Source organism: Gracilinanus agilis, chromosome 1 (genome assembly GCF_016433145.1).
Source record: "Gracilinanus agilis isolate LMUSP501 chromosome 1, AgileGrace, whole genome shotgun sequence".
NCBI lineage: Eukaryota > Metazoa > Chordata > Mammalia > Didelphimorphia > Didelphidae > Gracilinanus > Gracilinanus agilis.
Window position 1 is genome coordinate 540,548,041 of NC_058130.1, and position 24,850 is coordinate 540,572,890.

The window sequence follows — 24,850 nt, forward strand, 5'->3', positions numbered from 1 at the left end:
ATCTACTGTGGCTGTGGAACAGGAACAAAGTTTATTGGAAAAGGGAAATTATTTTCAAGTGTGTCTTATATACATAAATCTGAGAAACCACAAAAATGCTGTGTTTATCTGAGAGTGTAAAGTCTTTATTTACAGAATTTGAGTAAAATCTACTGGCTTAATTCCTTACAAAGCTCCACAACACAATTGTGTTGACCTTGTAAGATGGTTAACCTACAATATGCTAAGTCTGAGGCATTCTCAGGCTCCGCAGGATAACAATTGTTAAGAGCCTATCCCTAGGTTTTGCCAGTATATTGAACTTTTTGTTGAGGAAACTCCCTCTACTAAGGCGAATTGGAATCTTCTCTGCATATTATATTTTCTTAGGGCAAATAAAAAATTCAATGAATTGCCCAGGGTCACAAAGTCAGTATATATCAAAGACTGACTAAAACCCAGTCTTTCCTAGCTCTGAGGGCAACTCTCCATCAACTATGATATTTACTATTTATAATGATGATAGCTCACATTTACATAGCACTTTAAAGTTTACAAAGTAGTTTGTATATATATTTATATATATTATATACACATGTATATTAGCTTATTTGATCCTCTTATTCTGATTTTACAGATGAAGAAATTGAGGGCTGAGAGTGACTTGCTTAGGGTCACACAGCTAGGAAGTGTCTAAGGGAGGATCTGAATGAATGCAGAGCTTCCCACATAGCCTCCTCATTTTACCCAAAGGAAATAAGACCTAGAGAAGCCAAGTAAACTTGCTCCAAATTACCCAGTTTGTAAGAGTCAGGCTTAAAATATAAACTTACGGCTCCAGATTCAGTCACTTTAACCCTAACTGTCTATCCTTTACTGCTCTTTTGCTTTGGTACCAATATTTAGTATTGATTCCAAGAGAGGAAATAACATTAAAAAAAATTTTTGTACCCACCTCCATATTTTATCCTAAGAAGGCTTAATAGTTCCTATACTAAGTATCATCATAGTGGTTTAAGCAATTATAGTTTTATAAACTTGTACTTACAGAACTGGAATCCATAGTACCAAGAGGGTTACATTCACTACTGGAACCTGTATCAGATTAAAAAAATTTTTTTTCATTTTTTTTGGTGTTATGGGTTATAAACATTTTATTATGTTTATGAGTGTTACAGGCATTTTAAAAATAACTATATTTTATTTTCTCCTAATTTCCTATAAAAACAGTTTTTAACATTCTTTTTCTTAATTTTTACATTCCAAATTCTCTTTCTCTCTATTTCTGTCTCTCTGTTTCTGTCTATCTCTGTCTGTCTCTGTCTCTCTGTCCATCTGTTTCTTACTCTCTCTCTGTCTCTGTTTCTCTGTCTCTCTCTCTCTCTCTCTGTTTGTCTCTGTCTCTACGTCTGTCTGTCTCTCCGTCTGTTTGACTCTGTCTCTGGTTCTGTCTCTGTCTCTCTGTCTCTCTGACTCTGTGTGTGTGTGTGTGTGTGTGTGTGTGTGTGTGTGTCTCTCTCCTCCTCCCACTCTGAGACAGTAATCAATGATATAGATTTTACATGGGGTCACAGCATTTTTAACACCCCCAAACACACACACAATTAAAAAAAAAAAACTTTTCAATAGATGAGTGGCAAGAATGTCTTTTATTCATCCAGAGTCCTTCAGAATCAAGCTCAGAAAAAAAAAACAACAAAATTTCTCTAGTGTGTATAAAGGCATTATTTGCCATTGCTGATAAAGGTTCTTTTCTGTTAGAGGCTGAAGGGTAAGAGAGGGAGGATGGAGCCTGGGGAAGCTAACAATTTCAGCAGATATACTCTCATCCAGCAGAGGGCAGTGTTGCACCAACTTTCAAGATCCCTGAAGAAGTTGGTCTTGGGATCTCTGGTCTAGAGCAAGAGGGCAGCTTCAGGTCGACCCTCTTGTATTATAAAGGAGGAAACTGAGGCCCAGAGGAGTTAAGTGATTTGGCCAAGGTCTCAGGGGATGGACAATGAGTCTAAGGCCTCAAACTCTGGAGCTCTGACCAAAGAAATTTCTTTGCCCACCTACACTACACACTGCTTCTCACATTTAACAGCCATTTCCCAACCCTCACTGACACTCTTTCTAAAATAAATGAGCACATCTAGGAAATATAATATTGTGAATACAATCATTTAAACCTCTCTAAACAGCATCTTGTACTGCTGCAGGGTCACTGTCATGAGCTGAATCTGTAGAGAATTTAGTTTTTATTTAGTTACTTTTTATTTATTTATTTGATATGTGCTTGTTGTGTCTGAATCTTCATAACCCATTTGGGGTTTAGAAAAGATACTGGAATGATTTTCCATGTCCAGATCATTTTACAGATGAGGAAACTGAGGCAAACAGGGTGAAGTGACTTGCCCAGGGTCACACAGCTCATAAGTGTAGAAGGCTCAAACTGAACACAAGTCTTCCTGACTCCAGGCCTGACATTTTAGCCACTTCACCACCTACCTGTATTAAAAAACAGTAATTATTATTAAAATACTATTAAGTTAAATTAAATTGATTTAAATAAATCCCTACCATGAGGTGAGAGCCTTCCTGCTTAAAGTTGTCTGCCTTTCTCTGCTCCCTTTCACCTTGATCCCTTCTGTTCTTCCTCAAGTAAACTTCCTAATATTTCCCCTAAAATTGCCTCCTTGTCTCTATACTCCTCCCTTCCCAGTAGTTCTCCTCTCATTCTTTCTTTGTTTGCCTTTGGTACTTTTCCTCCTCCCCACTGTTCCTGTCTGTTCATTGTGTTTCTTTCTGATATTTGGGCACATGCCCCCAATTTTGTCCCCTAGTTGAGCAATTCTATTTTCCTCCTTCTTTTAGTAACTTTCTCCTTCCTCCCCTTTATTCAACTCAGCTTTCCTCATCATTGGTGAGACAGTTTGAAAGAATAGGATTTTATAGCTTCCTAGCTGTATGACCCAGGGAAAATCCCTTAACCCTGTTTGCCTCAGTTTCCTCAACAAATCAGTCACAGTTCTCACCCCGCCATCTACTATAATGCATTTAGGTCTCTTTCATTCTTAAAGGCTTCATGTGACCCTGCCATACTTTCAAGCCACTTTCCTGTGGCTATTCCTTCCTTTCACTGCAAAACTGGTAGAAAAAGTCATCTATACACAACACCTCTATATCTTTGCCACCCACTCACTTCTTATCCCCAAGCAAAGTGGTTCCTGACCTTGACATTCCAAACTCACCAAGAACTACTTAACTGGTTGATTTAATAGCCTTTTCTCAGTTCTGGCATTCTAAGGTTTCTTCCAGATCTAGAATTCTAGGATTCTATGAAAATAAGTAATGAATCACAGCTAACAAGAGAAGATGGAAGACGTAGCTAGGTGGCTCGATAGATTGAGAGCCAGGTCCAGAGCCAGGAGGTCCTGGGTTCAATTCTGGCCTCAGACTTTTCCTAGCTGTGTGACTCTGGGTAAGTCACTTAACCCCCATTGCCTAGCCCTTACCAGTCTTCTACCTTGGAACCAACACTTAGTACTGATTCTAAGGCAGAAGGTAAGGGAAGGAGAGAGGGAGGGATGGAGGAAGGGAGGGAGGAAGAAAAGAAAGAAAGGAAGAAAGAAAGAAAGGAAGAAAGGAAGAAAGAAAGAGAGAGAAAGAAAGAGATAAAGAAAGAAAGAAAGAAAGAAAGAAAGAAAGAAAGAAAGAAAGAAAGAGAGAGAAAGAAAGAAAGAAAGAAAGAAACAGAGAAAGAAAGAAAAGAGAGAGAAAGAAAGAAAGAAAGAAGGAAAGAAGGAAAGAAGGAAAGGAAAGAAGGAAGGAAGAAAAGGAAGGAAGGAAGGAAGATGAAACTTGAATTTTTCCAATCACTAGAAATCATTCTTGTTGTTGGATTTCCCATTCAACCAAGAGGTCACACTGGAACTCACTGCATGTGAAGAGTAATGATTGCAAGAAATCAGAAATTAACAATATGTGGAGAACTTTTAGATCTTCCTCTGAACCAAGCATGAAATATGGGAGTCTTCTGGGTATTCGTCATCAATATGGAGCATTAAAAAATGAGTAGGATAAATTTTACTGAAGGGTGTCAAATCATGGAGCACTGATTTTATAGGATCAGAGATCTAGAATTAGAAAGGAACTGAGAGTTACCTATTCATAAGATCATGGACCTAAAGTTGGAAGATACTTCAGAGGCCATTTAATCCATTTTTGTCATTTTATAAGTGAGGAAGTTGAGGTTCATTGAGGTTAAATGATTTGGCCAAGGTCACACAGGTATTGAAGATCAAACCTGGGACTCAAACTTATGTCCTGTGATGCCAAGTTCAGCACTCTCTCCATGAGCTGCCTCTCCAAACATTTATTAATGATATTTTAATGATACATATCTTTGACCAGATTTAGGCATTCCTACCTTTGCAGTGGGGGAAATCATAGGCTCCTGAAAGGCACTGATCACATTGGTGTCCTGTAATCCCTGGTCGGCATTCACATTGTCCAGTGCCTGGATCACATGTAGTCTGGTAGGAGCCAAGGGGTGAACACTGACAAGCTAGATTGAAGTACATCATTAGACTTGGGATAATTAGAATTTAACCATCAGCATGATTATATTATGCAAGGTAAGCCCCAAAATGCTTTTGGGAATACTTTACTTCTACAGTAATTAGTACTTGAGGAAGATAGATTAAGATGTTGTAAGGTAAGGAAGTGGCTCTTCTCTTGGAGATTTCATTTCAACTCTATTTTTGAGTGGGTACAAATCATTTCAAAAACTACAGCTCACTTTCCTCCCTCCTCAAAGCCTTTAGTGGTAGACAAGCTGAAGGAAGTGGTTTAGTCAAGAGTTAAAAAGAAATCTATACTGTCTCTTCCCTACTCTCCCCTAGCTCTAGTCCACTCTTTTGTTTGGTTAGCATATAAAGATATGTTTGGCTATAAGATCAACTCTCCCCTCCTCTATTCTCCCCATGTTCAGAGTCCAATCATTTTCTGTGACACTGAACAAGAGTGGAATTAAGAAACTTTATTCTGGGTTGCAACATAGTCATCGATTCTGATTTTGTCATCTGGCAACCATCTGACAAAGGAGAAATTGCTTTAAAAGGCCGAAAAGTCATATTAATAAGAGTAGATCATTTAGTATTCCTTAAATGCTGCTATCCTAGATGCAACTCAGAATCCCAGTGAACACTTTCAAACATATTTCTTTTCTAAAATCTACTCTTAGTTCCAGATTGTTTAGTGCTTTGGTTTCAATGGTTACAAATGTATTCTCACTACTTGGGGCTTTAGGTCAAAACAGAACTATGGACTCAAGTCACATTCTAGGCAATTTATCCAAAAGCATCCTCTTAGTTGCAAAACTTCTCTCATCTCTAAGCTTAAGTTTGTTAGAGTGCCATCAGGCAGAGATCAGGTCTAATTGTTTTCCTCATCAGGGATCTAGTGTAGAACCATGCACAATTAGTGCTCAATATGTACTTTCTGATGATAATTACAGTAGGGTTTGTCTGACTTTTCATTGGAACTCTTCTACCATGCCTGCCTACAGAAACCAAGGCTTGCAGCAAAATATTTTTCAGGAAATTTTCTTTGGCTGTTGCTACTATTTCTATAGCAGAGGAAACTGGGGAAAGAAAGAGAATTGGTGACTCACGAAAGCAACTAGGGTAGCTGTAGTATTCGGGAGCACACTGGTTGCAGCTCAGGCCAGCATAATTGGGGTAGCACCTACACTGGCCTCTGGGTCCACAAGCACCATCCTGGGAGCCAAGCGGGTCACAGTTACACTCTGGAAGCAAAGACAAAAGAGGTGAACTACAAATATTTTTTAAAATCTTGAGAACTACTCACTTTGCCACAATCTTTTGGTTTCTATCCAACTATATAGCCAACAGCTGCCAAATTCCAAACCAAAAAAAGCTTAGTGGTTTACCTTTTTATCATCCTTGGAAGCTTCATGACATTTTTTATAACTAATTCCTCTCCTCCTCTTTTTCCAATCTCTCGGTTGTTTTTGTTGGCTTCCTTCAGTCCCTCTATGTTTACATCCTTCTTTCTAATTTGAAACTATTTTGCCCTGAGACTAATAGGTGATTTAGGGGCAACAGAGAAGGTAGTGTAACCTTTGCCTTCTATGGGTAACTAGCCTGAAAGTATGTTGGACTGATGGTGGGGTGAAGTTTTGTAACCAGGTATTCAGACCCATGCAGGCAGGGAAATGTTCTGAAACCTCACTGCATGGTCTCTTAGGAACTATTGTCCAATAAGATTTGCCTGGAGGGAAAGAAAGTGGAGAACTGGGGGAAAAGAAGGGAAAGCATGGAACTTTCAGAGAAGGAGAAGCAGGGGTAACCCAAAGGTAGAATACAGAGGGGCAGTTACAAAGACTGAGTCAGAGATGCTCAGGAAGGCCCTTTAAGTGGGTGAGGTATTGAGGCAGCTTGAGCTCTCCCAAAGGTATGAACCATAAGAAGGAGGGGATGTGGCTGACAGAATTGGAAGGGTTTATCTCTTCCCCTCTACTTTAGGAGCAATTACTTTAAGACTCTTCTATTCTTTAAATTCTATTCTTTTCTATTCTATTAATTTTTATTCTTTAAATTATTCCCAGTTTCTGGGTTTTCTTTTTTATTTATTTAATAAAATTTATTCTCAGGTATCTCAACCCTTGACTTCCCTTCCCACAATAGAGGAAACATCACCCAACAAAAAGATATATCTATATAAAGTATGTTTTTCATGTTTCTATTTATCAGTTCTTTCTCCAGAGGTAGATATTCGCTAGTCATTCCCCAAATATTATTTCTAAAATTGCATATAAGTTCTCTTGGTTCTATTCATTTCACTCTTCATTATTTTGTATAGTTCCTTCCAAATGTTTAAAAAAACAATCTGTTCATTGTTTTGTATAGCACTATAATATTCCATCTTAATCATATGCCACAACTTGTTAAGCCATTCCCCAACTGATAGAAATCCCCTCAATTTCTAATTCCTTGTCACCACAAAGAGAGCTGCTATAAATATTTTAAAGCATATAGAACATTTTCTTTCTTTTCCCTAATCTTCTTGGGAAACAGATCTAGCAATGATAATGGTTTTGCTAGGTATACACAGTTTTATAACTCTCTAGGAATAATTCCAAATTGCTTTCCAAAATGGTTGGATTAGTTCATTGTTCCACCAATAGTGTATGAGTGTCCCCATTTCTGGGTTTTCATAGTGTCTTAGAAGATGTTCATCACCCTTCACCTGATGTGAAATTAAGACTGGTCATAATTTTGTGTTAGTTATTAATTGCAAAAGGGAGTGGTGATGGAATTTTCCAACAGATAAATGGTAAAAGAGTATGAACAAAGTGGGTAAAAATTTGAGGCTATCAATAATCAAATGAGAAAAATACTCCAAATCACTAAAAATTAGAAAAATCTGATAATGCACTGAACACCTATCTGAATGGTAAAGATGAAAGAAAAAGGAAAATGTCCATTTTTGGAGGGGCTGTGGAAAGACAGGAACACTGATATATCTGTTGGTAGAGTTATAAATTGCTCTAAACATTCTGCAAAACAATTTGGAATGTGCCCCCTGATGTGTATACTGTTTTGACCCCATGATACCATTAATAAACCAATACTCCAAAGATATCAAAGAAGAAAAGACCCGTATGCACAAAAAATATTTATAATAGTAGTAAAAAGATCTGGAGACAAAAAAATGATCATTAGTTGGGGAGCAGATGAACAGATTATGGGATAAGAAGTAATGGAATATTATTAAGAAATGACAAAATGGATGATTTCAGAGAAACCTGGGAATGCTCTTATGATTTCATACAAAATGAAGTGAGAGAAATTCATATAGTAACAATAACACTAAAAAAAAGAAAGAAAAACTTAAGAACTCCAAATTATGCAATGATCAACCATGATTCTAGAAGTCTTCTGAGAAAAGATGCTATCCACTTCCCAACAGAGTGGAGAAAGATTCAAGGTGAAATATCAGACATACATTTTTGGACATGGAAAATATGTGAATTTGTTTTGTTTAACTATGCTTATTTATTATAAGGATTGTGGTCTTTATTCTTGTTTTTTTTAACTTGCTATTAAGAAGGGAACTATCAATAATATTGCCAAGAAAAAAAGAGAATCATTGAAGTATTTTTTTTCACAAAATTTTTTTTAATGCACAGAAGTTAGTACAAGGAAGGAGTCACAGAGATGTAGGACAGTTTTGAAAGTACCATGTTGAAATTGTTATATACGTTTTTTTTGAAAGCAAGCTCTACTTAATTGAGATTTGCATTTTCACAAACATCTTTTTCTATTCTACTTTGTATATATAAAAGGTTCTTTTTTGGCATTCTTTAAATTCATAATAGTAGTCATTTTAAAAAGTGTTTTATTTTTAAAGAAAAAGAAAAAAGGAGCTGCAACAAAGCAAACTAATAAATTGCTACGAAAGGAAGACAAAGATCCAGCCTCACTTTCTAAAATAGAGGGGCAAAGTTGTAGCATATTTCTAAAATAGTTTGAGGCTCTGAACTATAATAATTTTTGTGATTTGTATTATTAATAACTTTTAATAAACTTCACAAAAAATAGAATTTAAATTTAATTTGGAGGGGTTTTTTTGCCTCCTCGTATTAAAAATATGTGCCAGTTAGCCATAGTATTCAACAACACATTGTCATGGTAACCTCATTAACTTCCATAGGTTTAATTATTGTTTTCTATGTATAGGATATGTATATACTCATGCATTCATGTACATATACATGTGTATTCATATGTGAATAGTACATAAATGTGAATACATGTCTGTGTGTGGATATATATATATATATATATAGCCATAATAGTTAAATCTATGGAAGCTAATGAGGTTATGTATGATGTATTTGTATATGTCTACATATGCATGTAAAACATATTCACTTTTATGAATCATATCTACATATAGAAGCATATATATAAATATGAGAGAGAGAAAGAGAGAAACAGCATAGTCTTTCCCCTAGACCTCAGAGCTTTCACCAATTGCCCAATTTATAACTAGATATATTTATATTTTAAACTCAACATGTCTAAAACTGAACTCATCATCTATCCCCCTAAATCTTCCCCTCTTCCAAAATTCCATATTTCTGTCAAAGATATCACCATTCCAGATTCATAACTGTAACACCATCTTCAACTTCATACTCTCTCTCACCCAGTTCCAACGAATTGCTAAATCTTGCCTTCACTCCATTCACATAGAGACAAGGGACTCATCACCTCTTGAGCAGGTAGGTGGTAAAGTGCATAGAGTACCAAGCCTGCAGACAGGAGGACTCACCTAAGCTTCTGATACTTCCAGCTGTGTGACCCTGGACAAGTCACTTACCCCTGTTTGTCTCAGTTTCCTCATCTGTAAAATGAACTGGAGGAGGAAATGGTAAACCATTCCAGTATCTTCAATAAGAAAACCCCAAATGCAGTCATGAAGAGCCAGACATGACTGAACACCACCACCACAACCTCTCACCTAGAATATGCTATAGGCTCCCAATGGTCCCTCTACCTTAAGTCTCTCTCTACTCCATCCATTCCATAAACTACTGCCCAGGTAATTTTTCTGAAGCACAGATATGACCATGTGGATTCCCAGCACAACCAATTCTAGCTGCTTCCCACTGCCTCAAGAATAAAATATAAACTCTTCTTTTTTTTGGTTTTTAAATCTCTTTGCAGGGGTAGCTGGTAGAATAGACTGCCAAGCCTGGAGTCAGGAAGACCTCAGATACCTCCTAGCTGTGGGACCCTGGGAAAGTCACTGAACTGCAATTGCCTAGTCCTTATTGTTCTTCTGTCTTAGAATTGATAGGAGAGAAAGTAAAAGTTTTTTAAAAAATGCAACCTGGCCTTAATCTCTCTCTCTCTAGACTCACTAGGATGGACACACACACACACACGCGCGCGCACACACACACACACACACACACACACACACACACACACACACAATGCCCAATACAGAAGTGTGTTTTCCATGATAATATAGGTACAGTACCCTCCCCCCAAAAAAGAATGCACTCCCTCTTTACCCCAAGATCTCTCTTCCTTTAAGATGCAACTGAAGCACCATCTTGCAAATGAAATATTTCCTGATTCCCACAATAGCTGGTGCCTTCCTCCCAAAGTACCTTCTATTTTTCTTTCTATTTCTATTTATTCACTTTGTCTTTATTCTGTGTACTTACTCATTTGTACTTGCTGTCTCCTTCATTAGAATGTAAGCTTTCATGTGTTTAGGGATTGTTCCATTCCTTGTACTTCTATTCTAAGCAATTAGCACAATGCCTGGCATATAAAAGGTATTTAATAAATCTATACTGACTGACTTATTGATCCCTTGATTGTCTTCCCCCATTGTTCCCTTTGAGCATAAGTCTATGAGGAAGAAGTTGTTGGGAAGGACTAAACTATTATCAGCAAAGCAAGTCTCCAAGATAACCACCAGGGATTCATGATGAAAATGGTACCCATAGCCAAAGAAGGAACAGTTGGAGTCTGAGTACAGATCAAAGCAGGCCATCTTCCACTTTATTTGCTTTGTGAGATTTTTATTATATATGTGATATGTGTCTTCTATCAAGACATGAGCAATATGGAAAAACATATTGCATGAAAGTATGGGTATAACTCATATTGGACTATTTACTGCTGAAGGGAGGGGTTGAGGGAGAGGAGACAATTTGAATTCTAAAATGTCAGAAAGCAATTGTCAAAAATCATTTCTCCATGTAACTGAAAAAATAAAAATAAATAGATAAAAAGAAGGAGTTGTTTTGTCCAGTTGGAGGAAAAAGGTGCGGTTCAGAGGGAACATACCCCAGATTCCAAAGGAAGGGGCCAGAGCAGAAAATAAGTCCTCCTTCCACTCGTTTGCACTTTCCCCCAAAACCTCCAAATTCTAACAGGCAGTGCCACCAAGTGGTTACAAGTAAAAAGGAACTGGAATCAGAAGACTGGCTTAAGTCCTGGCTTCATCATTTACTAGTCTTATGTTGGGCAAGTCATTTAGCCTCCCTGGTCTCAGTTTTCTCATCTGTAAAGTAGTAAAAAAGATCATTGACCTGCCCACCTTACACAGTGATTGGGGAATCTGAGTACCTGTGTTCAAATTCCAGATCCATCATTTACTGCCTTTGGATCTTGGGCAAAGTCTATCCCCTCTCTACTCAGCTGTAAAATTATGGTGTAGAACTGGATGACCCCTGAAGTGCCTTACATTTCTAATCTGTAATTCTGTGAGTGAGCATAATAGTAACTAGCATCTCTGTAGCACTTTAAGATTCGTGAAATTCTTTAAACATATTATCTCTTTTGATCCCTACATAGCCCTGGGAAGTAGGTACAGTGATCCCTCACCTATCACGGGATTTACGTTCTGGAGACCCATGATGCTGAAAATCTGTGGAGTAGTGGGAGAGCAAACAGACCAATACTACAGTCACTAAGCCAATCAGCACCCAGGATACAGAACACAGAGCTGCAGTTGGTCGCCTTTGCACAAGAGGTAGTGGCATACTACATTTCCTAGTGAAAACTCCATGATACAAAATTATATTTTTTCTCTAAAAACCTGCGATACAGTGAAGCCACAATAAGTGAACCACGATATAGCAAGGGATGACTATACTATTATCTCCAGTTTACAGATGGGGAAACTGAATTAGATAGGGTAAGTGACTTGCTCAGGTTCATAGAGCTAGTAAGAGTCAGAGACTGGATTAGAACTCAGTTCTTCCTAACTCTAAGTCCAGAGTTTTATCCACTGAGCTGACTGTATAAAATGAGACTATGCACGTGAAAGTGCTTAATAGTTATAAAAAGCTTTATAAAAACAAGTGATTATAATATTCTATGTAAATGCACATAATTATAATATAATTAATGACAATAATTATTAATAATCAAAATATTATCATTATTAATATTAATGCTAACCATTGCTAGAATTTATATAAGTTATTATGCCAGGCACCGTGCTAAATGATTTACAAATTTTATCTCACTTGATACTTCTGTGATTTGCCACAGCATGAAGTAACCTGGGGTTGCCTGGCCATGTCAGGGAAGCACGAGCTCTGCCAGGAGGCAGATAGTATAACAGAAAGAGCACTGACTCTAGATTTACAGACTGAGGTTCAAATCCCACCACCACCCTTAATAGCTTTATGACTCTGAGCAAGTCACTTACTTTCCCTGAATCTCAGTTTCTTCAGTTGTTAAATGAGAGGTTAGGGGACTGGTCTAGATGACTCTTGAGATCCCTTCAAGCTCTACATCCATGATCCTATGATCCTACCAAGTTGTAAAGACTTGGTAAATTGGGTACCTAAATTGAGAGAGGCTTATCACCAGCTAGGTTATGGCACAATGAATTTTTCCATCCCTCTAACTCTGAAAGACCTATTCCTGATTCAAGGAGGGGCTACAATTGGTACCAGTGGAGGGAATCCATCTGGACAAAAACCACAGGTCTTTTTAAGTGTCTAATTGTTATTATTCTATGATATGATATGAATATGAAAAGGAAAAAAGGGTAATCAAAAGGGTAAACAAAGTTCTTCATGCCTCAGGGACAGCCTCTTGGTTGTAGTGGTTGAAAAACATTTTTCTTTGTTGGTGTCAGGAAACTGGCAGCTTCCTCAGGTGAGGGCAGCCCACACACAGAGCAGTCAGTTCTGCACCACCATACTACAATCTATTCTTATGGCTGACTGGGCCTTGGAGGTATGAGCCAGAGGGAAATCTGCAGATAATCCTCAAACTCCCTTTTTTGTAACTTCTCCCATCTTCTGCCAGATGAGGAGTAACAAAGCCAACTGAAGAAAGCCATTTCTCTCCAGACTTCCTCCCATCCCCATCCCGCCACCACCATTTTCTCCACCCCTCAACCTTTCCCCTTAGTCCATCAGTGTTCTCTCGCTGCCTTCTCTGATATGAACCTTCACTCAGCAGCAAAACCAGGCCTCCCCAGGTGGATTCCAGATTAGGGACCTTTCATCAGCTCCCTCTCCGACCCCCTTCCCTCCCTTGATTCTCCTCTACCCCAGCCTCCCCTCCTAATGAAATCAAAAGTCTCTTCTTAAATTTCACTCTTTTAGAGCCTTATCTAGTTCATCTGAGAAATGAAATGTGTTCTAATATGTTAGACAGGGAGAGGAACTAGTTTTTTTCATTCCACCAATATAGAAAAATCCTGGATGAGGAAACACCATCCATGAATGCAGGATGGCATATTTTCTAAAACTTAGTCTTAGAGAGTTGTCTAGAGCAATGAGATACTAAGCTCCTCTCCAGGATCACAGAGCCAGGACATCTCAGAGACTAGACTATATATAACCCAGGTTTTCTTAGCTTTGAAGCCAGGAGAATAGGTAAAAATCGTTCAATGTGCTGCTCCTTCCACGGGCTAAATAAGCTATTAATTCTTCCTGTCGAGGGGCTTTCCTGGAGGTCCAAGGCCATAGATCAAAGGGTTAATTATACCTAAATGAAATGCACAGCTTCTAGGGTTGGGTCCTTCAGGCACTGAGTCAGCTCTGATGAGTGATGCTCCATGAAGGAGGGAGAGAACTCCTTGTCCCCTTACACTGTAGGCAGCTACCCATTCTGCCCACAAAGAGAGGCTGCACAGTGGACAAACACTTGTTAAGCTCAGTGGAATTACAGGTATGTCTACCACATGGCAACTTTCCCCATCGTGGTTTCAATATATTGCAGGGCAGCGGAAGAAATTAAATGGGAATTTTGGGGGAGTTTCCCAAAAGCCATAGACAGCACAGAAAAAGTTTAGAAACTATATAGCCTATCCCAAATACTTAACCCAAATTTTACAATAAGTTGTTAAAAAGGCAGGACTTAAAATTTTTACATGGATTTTCCACATTTTGGGGGCACAAGGCCTCTAAATCCCTGCAATATAAGAGGGATACCTGTACTTCTTGATTGGCTAGTTCCTTCCCAAACTTCACTTAAAAAAAAAACCCTTACCTTCTGTCTTAGTATCAATTCTATGTCAGAAGAGCAGCAAGGACTAGGCAAGGTTAAGTCACACAGCTAGGAATTGTCTGAGGCCAGATTTGAACCCAGATCCTCTTGACTCCAGGCCTGACACTCTATCCACTGTGCTACCTATTCCCTCTTCCCCAAACTTCATTTTAAGAAAAGTACCCAGGCCAGTCAAGTGATTGAATACGCATCTTCTCTCCCCACTTCCCCTCCTTTTCAGCTTCACTTTAATATATTATTTATAATTACATTATTATTGTATATATTATTTTAAAACAGGGACTATTTTTTTCATTTTGTTGTGTTTTTATTCTCAGAATTTAGTACAGTGTCTGGCACAAAGTGATTAATAAATGTTGTTAACTTGACTGTGACTTTATATTTCCCTTCCATATCCATTCACAGTCTATACCAACTAGCTTTGTAATATGGCAGGTCACCTCAGTCTCAGTTTCCTCATCAAGATTCTGAGATGGATCATCTGTGAAGGAACCAAACCATTACCAGCAAAGCAAGTCTCTGAGAAAAACCACAAAGGGTTCATGATGAAAATGTCATTCACAGCCAACGAAGGATCTGCTGCGTACAGGTCAAAGTGGGCCATCTTCCACTTAATTTCTTTCATGAGATTTCTATTGTATGTGTGATATGTGTCTTCTATTATGACATTAGCAATATTGAAATATGAGTTACATGAAAGTATGAGTAAAATCCATATCAGATTATTCACTGCCAAAAGGGAATTGGGAGGAGGGAGGGGAAAAAAAGCTGAATTTTACAATTTTTTTTAATAAACCCTCACCTTCCATCTCAGAATCAATACTGTGTATTGGTTCTAAAGCAGAAGAGTGGTAAGGGGTAGGCAATGGGGGTTAAGTGACTTGCCCAGGGTCACACAGCTGAGTAGTGTCTGAGGTCAGATTTAAACCTAGGACCTCCCATCTCTAGTCCTGGCTTTCAATCCACTGAGCCACCAAGCTGCCCCCTGAATTTTAAAATGTCAAAAAACAATGGTCAAAAAGTGTTTCTACATGTAATTGAAAAAAAAGTAAAAAATAAAAAAAGATTCTGAAGTGACTGAAGACTAGATAATCTCTAAGATCCTTTCCAACCTCAACACTCTATGTATGTTCTGTATTCTACAGTAACAAGGATGGCATGATCTTTTTTGTCCTACTTATTCTTATTGATTCAGGGACAAGGCTTTGGTAGGTATTTAGTGTCTGAAGGCCAGTGAGTAAGCTCCTTGGAGAATGCCTGTTACAGTTGCCGTGGCAGCCAGGAGAGTCAGAATTGGTGGTCTTGGGTTTTCTATCTCCATAACAATTTCCCCTAAATAAAACATCACAGCCATCATTCCCCCTGGAGTCTGAGTCATTGTTGCCAAGAACCACAATATAGGTTTTAGGGGCAAACTCCTGGAGAGCACAGACAGATACAGGAAGAAATAACTGCCACGTTATTGTTTCCCTATGTGCCCACAAACCACCAAAGGGAGCACCTAGATCTGAGCACATGCCTTAACTATAGAGGCCACCAATGTCCCAAGCCACATTAGAATTGTAAGAGATCTCCAATTTAGGAAGCTTGGGATCTAATCATAGAAAGTAAGGGGTCACTATTAAATTGTTAAACTGAATGCAAAGATTCATCCTTTCATAAAATGTGAAGAGGACTCCCCTGAATGAATTGAAAGAAGCAAAGCCATGGGCCAAACAATGACTGGCCATGAACCTGATGTTCCTTAAATGGATGAGTTTTCTAGTTCTGAAGCTTGTCTAGGCAGGAGCCAGCTATCAAGAACATGGAAAGCCCCAAGAAGTCAGCAAAGCCAGAAGTATAAGCAAAGGCAGCCACTAGAACAGGTGCTGGGATTCATGAACCAAATGGACATGAGACATATCAGGACAAATGCTTATTGTAGCAATGTTCTTCAATCCCAACCCCCTTTAAAGATTCCACGGTGGTAATTCTGAATTTCTTTTCTCCTTTTGAGTTCCCTTATTGGTGCCTGAAGACTTTTCCTTAAAGTATGGAAAAAGGTATATTTCTAAAATGATAGGAGAAAGAGGAGGAGGAGGAGGAGAAGGAAGAGAAGAAGAAGAAGAAGAAGAAGAAGAAGAAGAAGAAGAAGAAGAAGAAGAAGAAGAAGAAAAGAGGAGATGAATGACGATGGTGACAACGATGATTTATATAGCACTTTAAGGTTTGCAAAGTACTTTAGATATGCTGTCTCATCCTACGAGAGGAAAGAGAGACTTAAAACACAGATTTTTTTTTCCCATAGAGTTATTTCTAGCTGGTGGCTTAGAAATACAAGAGTATTATAGATTCTTCTTTTACATAACTTCTTAGAATGGAGAAAGAATCTTGATGCCAGAAAATTCATCTAGACCAGTGGTTCCCAAACTTTTTTGGCCTACCGCCCCCTTTCCAGAAAAAAATATTACTTAGCCTCCTGGAAATTAATTTTTTAAAATTTTAATAGCAATTAATAGGAAAGATAAATGCACCTGTGGCCATCACCACCCCACCAGGGGGCAGTAGTGCCCACTTTGGGAATCACTGATCTAGACAATGAATTAGCAGTAGTGTGGAACTGAGTATGAGTGGCTAACCAATCTTACTTTCCACTTCATCCCAGCACCACTATATATGAATTCTGGAAGGTTGATGTTAGCTGTTAAAGAACCATTCTTCAGACAGACCATCTTATAACCTAAATGGGAAAAGCTTTCTACAGCCCTTGAAATATTCCCATTACTCTATTTACCCACTACTTTTTCTCCCTCTTGCTGGAGTTTAATATAGGTCATAAGATCACTGAATCTAGATTATAAAATGGTAGGGTAAAAATACCTTAATGATCTATCTAGTCTAACCCTCATTTTATAGATGATGAAATCAGGCAAAGGGAAATTAAGTTATTTAATATTTTTTATTATGAAATATATATTTCTCATTTTCTTTTTTTCTTATTTTTTTGAAATATGGCTAATGTGAAAATATTGTTTTGCATGATTTCATATGTATAACTGATATCATATCACTTATTTTCTCCTTGGGTGGGAAAGGAGTGGGAGAGGAAGAGAATTTGGAACTCAAAAATTTTAAAGTAAATATTAAAATTTTAACTAAAAAAATACTCTTCCCTAACTCCCTTTTTCTCTTGAGTACACAACATTCTTCCAGGCATCCAGGCTCACAAGAGTTATTCATGACTTTATCTTTTCTTTGTATTTTTAGAACTAATTATAGTACCTGGCATATTATAAGTACTTAATAAGCATTCGTTGATTGATTCCTTCTTCCTTATCCCCCCATAGCCAATCATTTGTCAATACAACTTATTTTTTTATCCATCCCCTTCTCTTCACTCATGGATATCACCTGTTGATTGCCATATTGCTATAGCATCCCATTTGGCCATTATGTCTCTAGTCTCCTCTGCCAAACCAACATTTCTGGATTGGTCTGATCATGTCATTCCCTTACCTACTCTGTCTAGCATAAAATGCCCATTCCTCTGTTTGGCATTTAAAGATCTTCATGACTTCATTCCAACCTAGTTTTCTAGATTCATTTCCCTTCCCCTTCCCCATTATGCTCATTCCAGTCAAACTGAGGACAATAGTTATCCTTGGTGTCCTTTCTCCCACCCTTTGTACAGGCTGTCATCCATACCCAGAATATTGTCCTTTCACTTCCACCTCTTAAATTTCATTGTTTAGTCATCTTTCAGTTGTGTCTGTCTCTTTACAAACCAATTTGAAGTTTTCTTGGCAAGATACCAGAGTGGTTTGCCATTTCCTTCTTCAGCTCAATTTACAGATGAGGAAACTAAGGCAAAAAAGATAACTTTGCCCAGTAACACAGTCAATAAGTGTTTAAGGTTGGATTTGAACCCATGAATATGAATGAGTCTTCTTGACTCCAGGCCCTGGATTCTATTCACTGTACCACCCAGCTGCCCCACCTCTTGGAGTACCTGGCTCTATTCTAGGCTTGGTATGAGTGTAACATCCCATAAAAAGCCTTTCCCAACTCCTATAATTATAAGTGCTTCCTGTCCTCCCAATTCCCTTTACATTTGTTTTGTAAATGTTTTCTCATTTATCCATATGTATAAATGTTGTTCCAGGACACCTCTCATTTTTGTCTTTTATCCTCAGTACCAATCACAATGCCAACTGAATTGTGGGAGCTTAATAAATGTTTAATAAATTTAATTAGCAAAAAAAAAACCAACTTTAAAATTGCCTCAAAATATATAGCTTACCCAAGTAGGGACATGTGAAGTATATGAATATATGTATCTGATCCAATTTACCATGCCCTATTCTTGAGACCCACCTAATTACTTCATGCCAGGAAGAAGCCCCTTGGGTAAAATTGAGAAACCAGGCTAGATAATTAATGATGTATCCCAACACTCCTAGAAACAGAAACTTAATTGTAAAGGACTCCACACTGGAGCCAGTTTTCAGTAATACTACTGACAACTTCATTGCCCTCAGGATATCATATACATGCATCTTTGAAAACACTTGCAACAGCAAGGATGAATGTCTTTTTTTTTAAGTATAAGTACTTTTTGAAGCACTATCTGAAAAGATTCTTTATACTCTACCTTTAAGAACAAAAATCTGAGAACTTGATTGAATCAAGCACCAAATGATTTTAAAAAGCAAAGCATTGTGCTCTCAGTGAAGTCTGGAGTGCATTAAAGGGATTTAATATAAAACATAAAACTAGAGTTCTGTGTTGGCAGGAAAAATTAGGAGGATTTTACCAATTCTGAAGAGCACGGCAACAGGAACTTTGCCCCCACCCCTACCCCCAAGAACTTCATGGACTACCTGATATAAGAATTCAGTGCATGTTGACCTGATTTAAAGCTTCTCTTGACTTAATCATTCTCTCTTCCACCCCACTCTTCAGAAAAGATCACAGAGGCTAGACAAAGATAATTACAAAGGTGGAGGTTCAGGGGGGAAGGCAAGGGATAGGGGTGGAGAGTTCCAGGCAGAATAAGAAAGGAAAAACAAGCATCACTTTTTGGTTATTTCAATTGCTTCCAGAACTAACTGTTCAAAACCTAAAGGCACAAACTGCAGGGTAGACCACCACACCCTTAAAGAAACTGCAGTGGAGGAAGGAGGGGGAGCTTTTAAACTAAGTTTGAGGATTGAGGCAAAATACTGACTGCTCTTATACACCTTAGTAAAGTGGTATTAGAACCAGCCATTTTTAACCTAGTATTGAATATACATTAAAACAGAATATGAAGCATGAGGAATTAGAAAGATTCCTCCTTCTCTGTTCCCTCCCTTCTTTACCCAAGTATAAAATTTCTAATGGTTGCACAGGTATTAGAGTGCTGGGCCTGAAGTCAGGAAGGTTCATCTTCATGAGTTCAAATCTGGCCTCAGACAATTACCAGTTGAATGACCTTGGGCAATTCACTTAGCCTTGTTTGCCTCAGTTTCCTCATCTGTAAAATATGCTGGAGAAACAAATGGCAAACCACTCCAATATCCTTGCCAACAAAACCCCAAATAGGGTCACAAAGAGTTGGTAACAAAACAACAAAAACAACAGATTTTTAGAGTTGGAAACCTTCTTAGGGACAAACTATACCTGAAAAAAAAATCCCTCTGCAACACACCTGGCATATAATCATCCAGTCTTTGATTGAAAACCTCCATTTGAGGAGAATCTGCTACCTTATGTAGTCTGTTCATCTTTTGGATGTTTTCCCTGATGCCAACCCTAAATTGACCTCCTTGAAAATTCCAACCTTTGGTCCCAGTTCTGCCCTCTGCAGCCACACAGAACAAATCCATTTCCTCTTCCTTTTAAATACATTACAAAAAAGGATATGAATGGGCAGTTTTCAGATGAAGAAATCAAGGCTATATGTAATCATATGAAAAAATGCTCTAAATCACTCTTGATTAGAGAAATGCACATTAAAACAAAACTGAGATACTACCTCACACCTATCAGATTGGCTAAAATGACAGAAAAGGAAAACAACTAAATGCTTGGAGGGGATGTGGCAAAATTGGGACACTAATGCACTGCACTGATGGTATTGCGAACAAATCCAACCATTCAGGAGAGCGACAGAACTATGCTCAAAGAGCTTTAAAACTGCGTATATCCTTTGATCTGCCAATACTCAATTTGTCTCTCAAAGAGATTTTTAAAAGGGAGAAGGGATCTGTCTGTACAGAAATATTTATAGCAGTTCTTTTTGTGGTAGCAAAAAATTAGAAACTGAGGGGATATCCATCAATTGGGGAATGACTAGACAAGTTGTGGTATATGATTACAATAGACTACTGCTGTACTATAAGAAATTATAAGAAGGATAATTTAAGAAAAGTCTGGAAAGATCTACATAAACTGACGCAGAGTGAAGTGAGCAGAACCAGAACATTGTACACAGCAATAGCAATATTATATGATGAATATTTGTATATGACTTAGCTGTTCCTAGCAATACAGTGATCCAAGAAAATCCTCAAGGACTCAAGATGAAAAATGCCATCCATGTGAAGAGAAAGAAGTGATCAAGCCTGAATGCAGACCAAACTATACTCTATCTCACTTTATTTCTTCATTTTTATTCCATTTTTTAAAGTTCTCTTTCACAAAAGGATGAGTATGGAAAAATGTTTTACACTATTATACAGATACAATCAGATTGCTTGCCATCTTAGGAAGTAAGGAGAAAGTAATAATTTGACTCAGATTTTTTAAAAATGGCAGCTAAAATTATTTTTCATGTAATTAAGGACAAAGAAAGAAAGAAACAAACAAACAAACAAATAAATGCTTTGTAAGAGTTCTTAGACTTTCCCTCCATGTGTCCATTAATCTTCTCTGTTATAAGCATAAATGTGCCCAGTTCTTTCAACCATCTTCATATAACATCACCTCAAGGATCTACACTTTTCTGGTTGCTGTCCTCTAGGCACTGTCTAGTTTATCAATGCCTTTCCTATATGTGAACACCTAGAATAGAACACTAACCTCCTGGTGTGCTCCAATTAAAGCATGAATGTCTCATTAAGACCTCATTACTGGGGGCAGCTAGGTAGCTCAGTGGATTGAGAGTCAGGCCTAGAGATGGGAGGTCCTAGGTTCAAATCCGGCCTCAGACACTTCCCATCTGTGTGACCCTGGGCAGGTCACTTGACCCCCATTGCCCACCCTTACCACTCTTCCACCTAGGAGCCAATACACAGAAGTTAAGGGTTTAAAAAAAAAAGACCTCATTACTTTTCTTAATGTCATGTCACATTACCAACTCAAATTGATCTTATAGTCCACTAAAATACCTGGCTCTTTTTAAGATAAATAGTTATTTAGTTACTCATCCTTTCTCTTCTATTTATGAAGTTAATTGCTAAAAAACAACTTTACATTTATCTCTCTTAAATTTCATCTTATGTATTTAATTGGTCCAGATGTTCTAATCTGTCCAGATCTTTCTGAAAATGACCTTACCAGGCCTAGAGACTGGAGGTCTTGGGTTCAAATTTGACCTTTGTCAATTCCTAACTGTGTGACCCTGGATAAGTCACTTAACCCCAACTGCCTAATCCTTATCACTCTTCCACCTTGGAACCAATTGGTTCCAAGACAAAAAGTAAGGGTTTTAAAAGAGAGAGAGAGAAAAGCCCTTTGCTATTTCGCCTATATTTGTGTCATCAGTACCTCTGATGAGTGTGCCATCTAGATCACCATTCAAGGCATTGATAAAAATGACATTAAAGGGCCAAGAGTGGATCCTTAGGATTTTCCGCTAAAAAATCTCCTTCCAAATTAATAATGAATCATTCAATTAGTTTCAAATCCACTTATCATTCTTAATTTTTTTTAAATTTAAAACCCCTACCTTCTATCTTAGAATTATTATAAGTATCATTGCCAAGGCAGAAGAGCAATAAGGGATAGGCAATAGGGTTAAGTGACTTGCCCGGGGTCTCTTAGCAAGGAACTCTCTGAGGCTACATTTGTTTTTATTTTTTATTTTTTTCCATAGATTTTTTTTTTATTTTTAGAAAAATTTTCCATCATTACATGATTCATGTTTTTACTTTCCCCTTCACCCCCTCAAACTCCTCACCCCATAGCCAATGCACATTTCCACTGGTTTTAACATGTATCATCAATCAAGACTTATTTCCATATTATTGATAGTTGCACTGGGGTGGTCGTTTCTGGTCTACATCCCCAAATCATGTCTGCATCAACCTAAGTGTTCAACCAGTTGTTTTTCTTCTGTGTTTCCTCTCCTGTAGTTCTTCTTCTGAATGTGGGTAGTGTTCTTTTCCATAAATCTGAGGCTACATTTGAACTCAACCCCAAGCCTGATTCTAGAAATCCTTTGAACCCCTAGCTACCCCTCCACTTATCATTCTTACCTAAATCCACAATCAAGGGAGGAGGGAGGAGAACTCAGGAGCAGAAGGGGAAAAGAATTCCACTGAAGCTCCCAAAGTGGTGCCCCTATTCCTTCCCCCACCTTAAATGATTCCAAAAATCCAGGAAAGTTGATGCTAAATAACCAGCTGTGGAGGGGCCAGGAGTCATCTCTTGGCTGTCTTTTCTGCCCTTCAAGCAGCTGTCAAGCTATCAGGCTGCATTTGTGCCATCTTGGTGCCTGTGTGAGCCCAGCAGGGTGGAGCCGGGCAGTTTTGGCAGACATGCAAGAGGAGAAGAACTTAAAGCAGAAAGCCAGATGTAACAAAGATAGAACCAAGAAGAGAAATTCAAACTTTAAAGAATCCTGACTTCAATTTTAAAAAAAAAATCAGGAAAAGCATTATTAAATCCTAATTTAATAGAGGTGTGATTACACTGATTCTGCCTATAGAACCGTGAGGAAAACTTTAAATTATACATTCAAGTGACTTTCTTTTTAAAAAGGAGAAATTCTATAATAAAATGATTTTACTTTAATTATCTGGGGTAAAAGTCAATTTCTAATTTTTTTGTACTAATATAGTTGCAAATATATCCCTAGACCCAACAATATCACTTTTAGGTATGTTTTGCAAGGTGATCAGGGAAAAAGGAAAAAGAACCTTTATGTTCTAAAATATTTAGAGCAGCTCTCTTTGTGGCAGCAAAAAAGTGGAAATTGAGGGGATGCTCATCAATTAGGAAGTAGCTGAACAAGTGACATATGATTGTGATGGAATACTACTATGTCATAAGAAACAATGAACAGGTTAATTACAAAACAACATGGAAATACCTACATAATTTATAAAAAAATAAAAATATGTACAACCAAGAGAACATTATTTGAAGCTACAGAATTAATATTTGAAGAATAACTTGTGAATGTCCACCTCCAGAGAAAGAAAGGATAAACAGAAACAAGAAAAACATTTTATAGATGAATAATTTTTGTCAAATGATGCCTTCTTTAGTGAGGGGACGGGAGAGAGGGAGATAACTGGGAATTCTAATGTGACCAACAAACAAATAAATTAAGAAAAAAAGAATATATTTGCAGATAGTGGTTTTCTAAAAAACAATTGGCTTATTTATAGCTGCACTTTTTGTGGTGGCAAAAAACTGGAAAATGAAGGTATGTCCTTCAATTGGGGAATGGCTGAACAAATTGTGGTATATGCTGGTGATCGAATACTATTGTGCTAAAAGGAATAATAAACTGGAGGAATTCCATGTGAACTGGAAAGACCTCCAGGAATTGATGCAGAGCGAAAGGAGCAGAGCCAGAAGAACATTGTACACAGAGACTGATACACTGTGGTAAAATCGAATGTAATGGACTTCTGTACTAGCAGCAATGCAATGACCCAGGACAATTCTGAAGGACTTTTGGAAAAGAACACTACCCACATTCAGAGGAAGAACTGCAGGAGTGGAAACAGAAGAAAAACAACTACTTGAACACATGGGTTGAGGTGGACATGATTGGGGATGTAGACACTAAATGACCACACCAATGCAACTATCAACAATTTGGAAATAGGTCTTGATCAATGACACATGTTGAAACCAGTGAAAATACACATCAGCCATGGTGGAGGCGGGGGAGTTGGGGGGTGAAGGGGAAAGTAAGAGCATGAATCATGTAACCATGTTAACTTTTCTAAAAAATAAATATTAATAAATGTTTAAAAAAACAATTGGCTTAATTTCTATGAGGATGACCCAAAGGGTTTTGGGTGTGCAGGAAGCTAAAATTTCTGAAGGACTCTAGCCAAATATCAATATTACTTTGTTCAACTAACAATATAATGGAAAATCAAGACAATTAGAAAGAGAATTAGCTATTTATCATTATCTAAAAAAAAGTATAAGATCAGTGGGGAAAAGAACAAGCATTTGTTAAGCATTTACTATGTGTCTTATCATTAAAGTTTTTAAAAAATTTAAACTGTAGAGGAATTAGGGAAAAGAACAAGCAATGATTGATTTCTACTATATGCCAAGCATTTTACATACCATTTGATTTTCATAACAAACCCATGATACCCTTCTCAAATGATTTATTTTGTTTTTTAGACCTTCACCTTCCATCTTGGGATTGGTCCCAATGCAGAAGAGTGGTAAGGGATTGGCAATGGGAGAGTTAAATGACTTGCCCTGGGTCACGCAGCTAGGACGAGCCTGAGGCCAGATTTAAATGATTTGTTTTTAAACTTGAATGACATCTTTTTTTCTGTAAGCAAAGACTTGGACATGGTAAATGTACTACAATTGGGAGATGGATAAACAAATTATGGCATATGGATGTAATGGGATATTGT

At 37.8% G+C, this 24,850-nt stretch overlaps 1 protein-coding gene across 1 annotated transcript in view; it reads right to left on the reverse strand.

The window, feature by feature from the left end:
* Nucleotides 1-24,850, reverse strand: part of LAMA3 (laminin subunit alpha 3) — a 337,939-nt gene that overhangs the window by 181,865 nt on the left and 131,224 nt on the right. Inside the window, exons 15-17 of the mRNA XM_044682964.1 lie at nt 5,636-5,770; nt 4,391-4,528; nt 1,028-1,074 (exon numbers count right to left, since the gene is read on the reverse strand). Coding sequence (XP_044538899.1) covers nt 1,028-1,074; nt 4,391-4,528; nt 5,636-5,770 — 320 coding nt within the window. The remainder of the gene's footprint in view (nt 1-1,027; nt 1,075-4,390; nt 4,529-5,635; nt 5,771-24,850) is intronic.